The sequence below is a fragment of the Gadus macrocephalus genome, chromosome 6 (assembly GCF_031168955.1).
Source record: "Gadus macrocephalus chromosome 6, ASM3116895v1".
Classification (NCBI taxonomy): domain Eukaryota; kingdom Metazoa; phylum Chordata; class Actinopteri; order Gadiformes; family Gadidae; genus Gadus; species Gadus macrocephalus.
This window is the reverse complement of record NC_082387.1, coordinates 22969297-22978760: the sequence shown is the minus strand read 5'-3', so window position 1 is coordinate 22978760 and position 9464 is coordinate 22969297. Positions and strand designations below refer to the sequence as shown.

The 9464-nt window shown below is 47.3% G+C and overlaps 1 protein-coding gene across 1 annotated transcript; it reads right to left on the bottom strand.

Moving 5' to 3' along the window:
* LOC132458806 (dynamin-1-like) lies at positions 1-9312 on the bottom strand. Its single transcript, XM_060053107.1, has 14 exons — positions 8743-9312; positions 7430-7503; positions 6578-6727; positions 5773-5976; positions 5304-5402; positions 4441-4601; positions 3879-4021; positions 3302-3437; positions 2696-2763; positions 2201-2339; positions 1974-2060; positions 1502-1572; positions 1135-1186; positions 1-14 (listed from the first exon to the last, which is right to left on the bottom strand). The coding sequence occupies exons 1-11, from the start codon at positions 8901-8903 to the stop codon at positions 2040-2042; spliced, it is 1356 nt and encodes a 451-aa protein (XP_059909090.1). The 5' UTR covers positions 8904-9312; the 3' UTR covers positions 1-14; positions 1135-1186; positions 1502-1572; positions 1974-2039.
* Positions 9313-9464: the final 152 nt, after the last annotated feature.

Below are 9464 nucleotides of genomic sequence, written 5' to 3'. Positions count from 1 at the left end.
ACCATGATCTCATCCTGGATTGCCATGACCACGGAGGGAAAAGAAATGCAGATAGAACATTACAGAAGAGGTTTAGAACCAGAGAACCACATTACACTAAAATAGACACATAGATAAACATACAAGTCCCTTAGAGGTTTGCTTGTAGGGTTTAGCTTACGAGAGAAAAGGTAGGATTGTGGAGGAATAACGCAATCTTACATGACCATATTGTATTCTACTGTACATATTCTATGTAAGTAAGTCATTCGACTTACTTACAGCAACACGCTACTGTAGGAGGATGACGGCTCATCAGCATAAGAGCGATGAGACAGCTCTGTGTCGTATGGACAATGTGAAACAATGTATGATCGATCAAAGACTGTTATGATCCTCATGAGTGAGCCTCAATGAAATACTCCTGCCATCTATAGACTTTCCATCCAGAACAATTATTGATTCTACCAATTTTTCATTGCTATTATACAAACTACTATTGAATAATAATACAAATTATTAAAGTGAAGTAGAACAAAACGTTATATATTATTGCCTTTCAATGCCCACAATAGACAGTAGTATCAAGCCTTTCTAGTATTCCAGATAGAAGAAGTAGTCTCTTTCATCCCCATCCTGAAAGTAAATGGATCATATTTGTTCAAAAGGGTAGAAATGACCAAACATTGCTCCCCGTCCTTGAGACAAAGCTGAAAACCGGTCATTTTGAATTAAAAACAGAGGCCCTATCTAGATCATGATGTAAGGATCTAAAAGGTAACATAACAGAAACACAGCTTCATAGGCCTTCATCATTGAGGAGTAGTGCAACGTTTGTTAGATGGTCAGAGGTATGAGGTGGGAGTGGGAGTTCTGGGTGTCTGAGCTAGGCCGAAGTCAGAAAAAATACAAACATGGATTGTTGTTGATAGTAACTCTTAGCTTTACTATGTAATTCACTTTATAATACAGCTCAGGTTAAAATAACAAATGTCAATATTAGAGACAGCTTGGAGTAATAGAGAATTGAGCAGTTCATGAGACCACCTACTGTTCACATTTAAATTATCATATTAGCGCCATGCTATTCATAGATGAACATTATCATTAAATATTATACATATCCTAATTATGAATAATCATAGGTTGACTCACCTGATTACCTGCTGCCTTCTTTTTGTTCGCCTGGTTACTCTTCTGCTGAGCGCTGGAGAGAGAGAGAGAGAGAGAGAGAGAGAGAGAGAGAGAGAGAGAGAGAGAGAGAGAGAAGAGAGAGAGAGAGAGAGAGAGAGAGAGAGAGAGAGAGAGAGAGAGAGAGGGAGAGAGAGAGAGAGAGAGAGAGAGACCCATCATAAAGGAGAAAGAAACAGAATATTACATACTTATCAATTAATTACTTTACAGTAATAATTAATGTGTCCACCATTGTGGTTGGTTTGTGTGCATTCATCCTTTTATTTTAAAACAAAATCCAACTACAACGAGATGAGACCAGAGGGGAGGAGAGGTGCTAGGGACTTACTTAGCAAAGCCAATGAAGTCCTCATGGTTCGTGTTCATGTAGGACAACTCAATGTCTATCAGAAGCATGACCTGTGAGATAGGTAGACAGACAGAAAGACAGACAGGGTTATTATATTTCTTCTTACTATATAAATTATACTTAAGTGATGCTGAGGTCTTGGTGGGACTCTGACCTGGGTTTCAGTTGGACTCTAACCCGGGTTTCGGTTGGACTGTGACCTGGGTTTTGGTGGGACTCTAACCCGGGTTTTCAGTGGGACTGACCTGGGTTTTGGTGGATTCTAACCTGGGTTTTCAGTGGGACTCTGACCTGGGTTTTGGTGGAACTCTGACTTAAGTTTTGGTGGTACTCTGACCTGGGTTTTGGTGGTACTCTGACCTGGGTTTTGGTGGTACTCTGACCTGAGTTTGGTGGTACTCTGACCTGAGTTTTGGTGGGACTCTGTCCTGGGTTTCTGTGCGACTCTGACCTGGTCTTTGGTGCGACTCTCTCGGTCTCTGATGTGTTGTGTGACGATCCTCTCCCATCTCCTCCCTCAGCATGGGGTACTGGCCAGCTGCAGACACACACACAAAAAAGTGTTTCCTCCTCTGGGGCCTTGTACCGCTCAAGCTGTATGATTACAGTGTCCTGAATCATTAGATCATGAAACAATCCTTCGATCACGGTGACAGGGGGGAGGCTTCTGTGTTCTACCTTCAGGGTGCACTGTCGCACGGTGTTAACCAGCTCGGATATGACCATGTCCACACACTTCTGACATGGCTCCTTGATCTGAGCTATTTGCCTCTTCACGATTGTCTCAAACGCCATGTCGGGAGTAAACAGACCCGTCCTGGAGAGGAGAGGAGAGGAGAGGAGAGGAGAGGAGAGGAGAGGAGAGGAGAGGAGAGGAGAGGAGAGAGGAGGGGAGAGCAGAGGAGGAGAGGAGGGGAGCGGAAGGGAGAGGGGAGGTGAGGAGAAGAGGGGAGGAGGGGAGGTGAGAGGAGAGGAGAGGAGAGGAAAGGAGGGGAGAAGAGGGGAGGAGGGGAGGTGAGAGGAGAGGAGAGGAGAGGAGAGGAGGCGAGAGCAGAGAAGAGGAGAGGAGAGGAGAGAAGTTGGAGGGAATATTAGTAAATAGTTTCATAACATAGTAGTAATAGTAATTGTAACATAAAAAAGGAAACACAGAAAGATGAAGTAGAAAATAACCTGATTCCATGGATGTTCTTGATGGCGTAGCTGATCTCCTTCCGAAGAGTCTTCTCATCGCACTCCAACTACACACAAACACATAGATCATGTCTCAGGACATGGTGCATATGTGTGTGCGTGTATGTATGTATGTATGTATGTATGTATGTATGTATGTATGTATGTATGTATGTATGTATGTGTGTATGTGTGTGTGTGTGTGTGTGTGTGTGTGTGTTTGTGTGTGTGTGTGTACGAGCGTGTGTACGTGCGTGCGTCTGTGTGTGTGTGTGTACGTGCGTGTGCATGTCCGTATGTGTGTGTGTGTGTGTGTGTGTACGTGCGTGCGTCTGTGTGTGTGTGTGTGTGTGTGTGTGTGTGTGTGTGTGTGTGTGTGTGTGTGTGTGTGTGTGTGTGTGTGTGTGTGTGTGTGTGTGTGTGTGTGTGTGTGTGTGTGTGTGTGTGTGTGTGTGTACGTGCGTGTGCATGTCCGTATGTGTGTGTTTGTGTTTGTGTGAGTGTGTGTAAGTGCGTGCGTGTGTCTGCAGGTGTGTGTGTGTGTGTGTGTGTGTGTGTGTGTGTGTGTGTACGTGCTTGTGTGTCCATATGTGTGTGTGCGTGTACCTTAACCAGGTCGAAGGGGAAGCGCTCGTGGAAGACGCGGTTGATCTTGGCGCCCCCAGACAGCTCGTAGGTGTCGATCTGGTCTCCTGATCCCTCGATGCGCTTCTCAAAGTCCACAGAAAACTGCTGCACCATCCTGACACACGGGACGCAGGTTGGTTGTTAGGAATGAATAGTTGTTTCAAAACATTTTAGTGCAAATGTTTTAAAATAATGTAATACAGAGCACTTGCAAGCATATGTGCATGTGCTTATATCTGTGCTTGTGTTTGTGTGTGTGTGTGTGTGTGTGCGTGTGTGTGTTCACGTGTATGCGTGTATGTGTGTGTGTGCATATGCTTCCATGTCTTTGTGTTTGTATGTCTGTGCATACGCGTGTTTGTGCATGTCTGTGTCTGCATATCTGTGTATGTGCTGTTTTTAGTGTGTGTGTGTGTCTGTGCACATTTGTCCGTGTGTACTTGTAAGTGTGTGTTCAGATGTGTGTGTGTGTGTGTGTGTGTGTTTGTGTCTGTTTGTGTGGCCATGTGTGTGTATCCGTGTGTGTTTGTGTGTGTGTGTCTATGTGGGTACTAACTGGAGGAGAGCTTTGGTCTTGCGGCTGGGGTCGTCGGGTCTGAAGTTCTTGTACTCCTCCACCTCCTTCTCGATGGACAGCAGCTGGCTCTGCAGCTTGCAGCGCAGGGCCGGCAGGGTGTCCCGGATGTGGTTGGTCAGTTGCTAGGGAGGAGGAACCAGGATGCATGCTGTTGCTATGGGAGACTGTTGATCGGTAACCACTGTTGCCAGGGTATCATCATCAGCATGAGAGAATAGAATAATGCATAGGTGTGATTGTGTGTGTATTTGTGTGTTTGTGTGACATGTGTGCCATGTGTGTGTGTGTTAATGTGTGACATGTGTGTGCCATGTGTGTGTGTGTGTGTGTGTACCATGTGTGTATGTGTGTGTGTGTGTGTGTGTGTGTGTGTGTGTGTGTGGGGGGGGGTTGACACATGTGTGTGGTATATGTGTTTGTGTTTGTATGTGTGTGAGACTTGAGACCTGTGGGCCCGCGTGTGTGTCAGTTGTCTGCGTGCATTTGTGTGTCTGTGTGTGTGTGTGTGCGTACATGCCAGTGTAGGTTTGTGTGTGTGTACCTGGTTGAGGACCTTCTGCAGGTATGCAGTACCCATGCGCTCCGCTAGGTGGCGGTATGAGGGGTGGGACAGGAAGAACTTCCTCTCGGCGCCCAGGGCGGCGTTGATATCTTTCTTGCCGTCGATGTCCTTCTGACTGCGGTTCACCACGCCGATGTAGCCTGTAGGGGGCGGGGGCAGAGGCACACTGTAGCGACGCAAAAGCTCATCCGCAACGCATGGCTGTTTTCTAATAGACAATAGTGCTTCACACGCGGGCTGGGAACTCAATCACAGTATGCAACATTAACTCAATTTCCATGGTAAAAACACAGGAAAGTTGGTTTCTCCAATGTTCCAATGGGCCAACTTCCAATGGTCCACCAAAATGCTGTTGATGGTGCAGACGGTGATTTCTTTCACGCGTATGCAGCAGTCTCTCTAACCCTCTTAGAAAATAGCCTAGTGTTATGGTTCCCCGTACAGCTTCTGGAGCCATACCGAACCGTACAGTCTCATGGCGGCAACACTCACCCTCAACTCATCTGCATTCATGTATGTTTTAATTGATAACGAGACTTTTGACCAACTACAGCTTTGTATAATTACTCAGGTACACTCACAAACCACCCCTTGGTACGAATGCTCAAAACAAACAGCAGGCAGCTCTTCAGATCCACTGAACATGAAGAGTGATAGTGCTGCTTGAGATTGAAGCATTTAATAAAACAATATCCATCTCATTTAACAAGTGATCATAAAAACGTACAATCCCTGATAAATAAGACTTATTGTCATGGACAGTAAGTCTACTGAACACAGAATGACTCAACATGTCTCCTTCTGTCTTATTGTCTGTCTGCCCCCCTGTCTGTCTGTCTTACCACGCCTTAAAGGTAACAGCTTGTTCTCCAGGATGTCCCTGGCGTCCGTCCCCTCGTCCATCAGGTCCAGCTTGGTGATCACTCCGATGGTCCTTTGTCCTTCACGCACGCACGCACACATAAAAACAACTCACTCGTCTTCTCTATAGAAGAAGAGGGCTATGGCAGCATTATTAATACAGCCCCTTTCGATACAAAGGGCTTCACACCCAAACAGGTAGATGATCACCCAGGCACAATGACAGAGAGAAGGATGCGTGATTCAAACATCAATGTAAATAAAACATGGATTCAGATAAGATAAGACAAAATAAGATGATGCTTGATTATTCCCAGAAGGGAAATATGTGTGTGTCCCTGCAGCAGAAAGCACAGGGCAGTACTAGAACATACAAATAATGAGATGAGAGTGTCAGATGAACCCACAGAGAACACACACGTCTACGATGCCTGCATGGACGTCTCTCACCTTGCGGGTCCACCTCCTTGGCGATCTTCAGAGCGTCAGAGTTGGCCAGGTCAGAGTTGGCCGGGGACACGGCCAGGAGGAGACAGTTGTCCTTGGTTACAAACTGCATCAGCATCTCCCGGATCTGCTGCTCTATGTCGGCTGGCTGGTCTCCCACCGGGACCTTGGTCATCCCCGGGAGGTCCACCAGGGTGAGGTTCAGCACTGGAGGAGAGCAGACCAACATGTTGATGTCTCTCGTATGTGTGTGTGTGTGTGTGTGTGTGTGTGTGTGTGTGTGTGTGTGTGTGTGTGTGTCTGTGTGTGACAGTGACAGTGAGAGAAAGAGTGACAATGACAGTGATGAGAGAGAGAGAGAGAGAGAGAGAGAGAGAGAGAGAGAGAGAGAGAGAGAGAGAGAGAGAGAGAGAGAGAGAGAGAGAGAGAGAGAGAGAGAGAGAGAGAGAGAGAGAGAGAGAGAGAGAGAGAGAGAGAGAGAGAGAGAGAGTATGTGTGTGTGTGTGTGGGTGTGTGTGTGTGTGTGTGTGTGTGTGTTTATGAGAGTGACACTGACAGTGACAGTGATGGTGAGAGAGTTTGTGTGTATTTCTGTGTGTGTGTGTGTGTGTGTGTGTGTGTGTGTGTGTGTGTGTGTGTGTGTGTGTGTGTGTGTGTGTGTGTGTGTGTGTGTGTGTGTGTGTGTGTGTGTGTGTGTGTGTGTGTGTGTGTGTGTTTGTGAGAGTGAGACTGAGAGAATGTGTATGTGTTTGTTTGTGTGTGAGTGTGTGTATGTGTGTATTTCTGTGTGTGTATGTGTGTGTGTTACCATTAGGGGAGTACACTCTCAGGTTGATGGGTACTGGGCTAATTCCTTTGTTTTGTCCCGTGATGCGGTCCGTCTCCGCCTCGATCTCCTGCCGCACTTCATCAAAGTCCACAAACTTCTTCCCCTTGCAGTGCAGAAACTCAGCGTATTCTGCCACACAAAGAAACCATCAGAACCGCCGAGACTGCGATACAACCCGAACCCAAGCACCACTTGTACAGACGACTTCGACTTTATGACTCCAACACGCGTTACTGCATGCACAACCTCTGATTGGCTGATGTGGTTATTCAGTCACCTATTGATTAAGCATGATGCAACACACTGCTTACTGAGAGTGAATTAAAAGGTGTTAACAGGGGAGCCAGAGCTTATTTTAAAAGTTGCTCGTGAAATAAATTAAAAGTTGCTCATGCTTAGGTTTGATCAATCTAGCTCCGAGCACCACCAGTAATGTGATAAAAGAAAGATGTGGAATTTGTACAGATTCAGACAGCTGAGCTGATTCAGCATCACTTAAAGTGATGTCAAGTGTTGAGGATCTGACCCATCCCCATCTCAGACTGCGATAGTTATGCTACATTATATGTAAATGTATAATGACACACGTCAAAGAATCCCTTAAACACTTCCTGCTAAGATTCATATGAAACCTCGGTTTGAAGACTATTGGGCAGCCATAATCTTCTTGTCAAGCATTTAATAATTGTCAAAGCACATACAATGGGGATATAGGAAATCATCTGGAGATTCAGCAGGAAGTACCAGGCAAATCACGATATTAGTTCAATGGAATGCAGCCATTTCTTTGAAGGCGCCCACCACAGTCACCCGGCGCTCTGATTGGCTCACCTGTAGGACAGTTGATGAGCTGCAGCACCAGGGGGCGGCGAGTGACGATCCCAGACCCACGGGGCAGGAAGTCCCTGTGAGGGGAGGGGAGGGGATGAGAGGAGAGAGGAGAGAGGAGAGAGGAGAGGGCATAGGATGAGAGGAGAGAGAGGTGGAGAGGAGAGGAGAGCAGAAGGGTGAGGAGATAGGATGAGAGGAGAGAGAGGTGGAGAGGAGAGGGGAGCAGAATGGTGAGGAGATGAGAGGAGAGAGGAGGCGAGATAAGATGAGTGGAGGGGGGTGCGGGAAGAGGAGAGTATGGTAGAGAGAGGGGAGAGGAGGAGAGAGGATAAGAGCGGAGGGAAGAGAGGAGAGAACCACGACTGATTATTTATTTTCTCTTTTGACTGTTTGACATTTGATTTTATTGTTGGATGTAATTAATACAACCAGGGCTGATTTGAATTGAAAAGGAATTGTAAAATACTGTAGGCCTACATTCAACAGACTCCTGAATACACTCATAATGCCACAACAGAAGCAACGAAGTGCATCACAGATAAAGCAAATTAAGTCGAAATTCAACTCCAGTCGCGTGGAAAGTAATAGAGTCATGCTGAAAGCTTACGAGTATCGATTCACTGTGTGGGAGAGTAAGTGGGGGTGGGGAGCTCTGCTCGAGAGCCACTGATTGACTGTGTGTATTTCTCTGCGAGTGTGTGTGTGTGTGTGTGTGTGTGTGTGTGTGTGTGTGTGTGTGTGTGTGTGTGTGCCCCTCTCTCTCTCTCGTTTATCTCTCTGTATCTCAGAGAGCGTGACAAGGAGGGAGACTGCTGGCGTCTCCTGCCCTGTGGCGGCTATAAAAAAAATCGCATCACGAGATGCAGTTTGTCAAGAAACGGTCGTGATGATGTGGATGTCGACAATATGGTGCTAATAATGATAATCTAAATGTGAATATACTGTCTGCAGAAGGCAGAAGGCGTTTGGCCTCCTCTCCCTAATCGTGCCTTTACACAAGCGACACTCGTCCCACACACAGCAGCACCACCAAGGCTGCTGCTGCGCCGAGTTTAATTTACCACCAGGATGCAACAATTCTCCTGATGAATCGAATTCCGCTAGAGCCAGCGATGCTGGTGGCTTTCATTGAACCTCCATATCGGTCGACTTTGGATCTGGACCCTTTTTATATGTCCTTATTTGATTGGGATTTGTCCGTTTATAAACCAGATTAAAAGCAGCTGCAGGCAGAAGCAGGTACAGCACTAAACGTCAGATACCCACCAAGCACCAGGGGGACGGGGGGATGGACATACATAGACCTCTCTCACCTCCCGACGAAATTCTCCAGCACGGAGCTCTTCCCTGCGCTCTGGCCACCCACCACGGCGATCTGCGGCAGGTCCATGTCCGAGTTCTGCCCGATGGACGAGAACGCATCCTGCATTCGGTTAACGAGCGGGATAAGATCCTCCATCCCCCGGTTCCCCATCGCGGCGATCGGACGTCTGATCGGAATCTACCAGTCAAATCCAATGCACAAACCCCCCCACGAAAAAAGATATAGGCCTATAGGTAGGCTACTGGGTAGAGAGAGGGATGGAGATGGATGCAAGAGGGATAGAGGCGCAGCTCGTCTTCTCTGCAGGAAAAGCTGCCCACGGGGCTCGGATGTCGGGTGTCACGACTGCCTTCTTCCACCTCCAGGATAGACGCTCGGTTTGATAAAAATGCTACGGCCGCTCCTCTGGGATGACCTTCACTTAGATGAGGCCTCCGTTGCGTTGAAAGACGCCTGTTTCACCAGCAGGACTCGTTTTCCTCTGCTCTCCTCTACGGCAGCAGTAGGGGAGGGGGCCTCATCTGGCGCTGTGTGACTGCAGGGTTGAGCACCGCGCCACAAGGGGGCGCCAAAACAGAGCCGGAGGGACGAAGATCCCCAATTATATCTGATGGTGCTGACGGGGCGTGATGGGTTCTCTTGTAGTTCAATCCAGTCTTTAACTACAAGCCTCACGAATCAGACTATAGGACTGCCGGATCTGAGATTAGT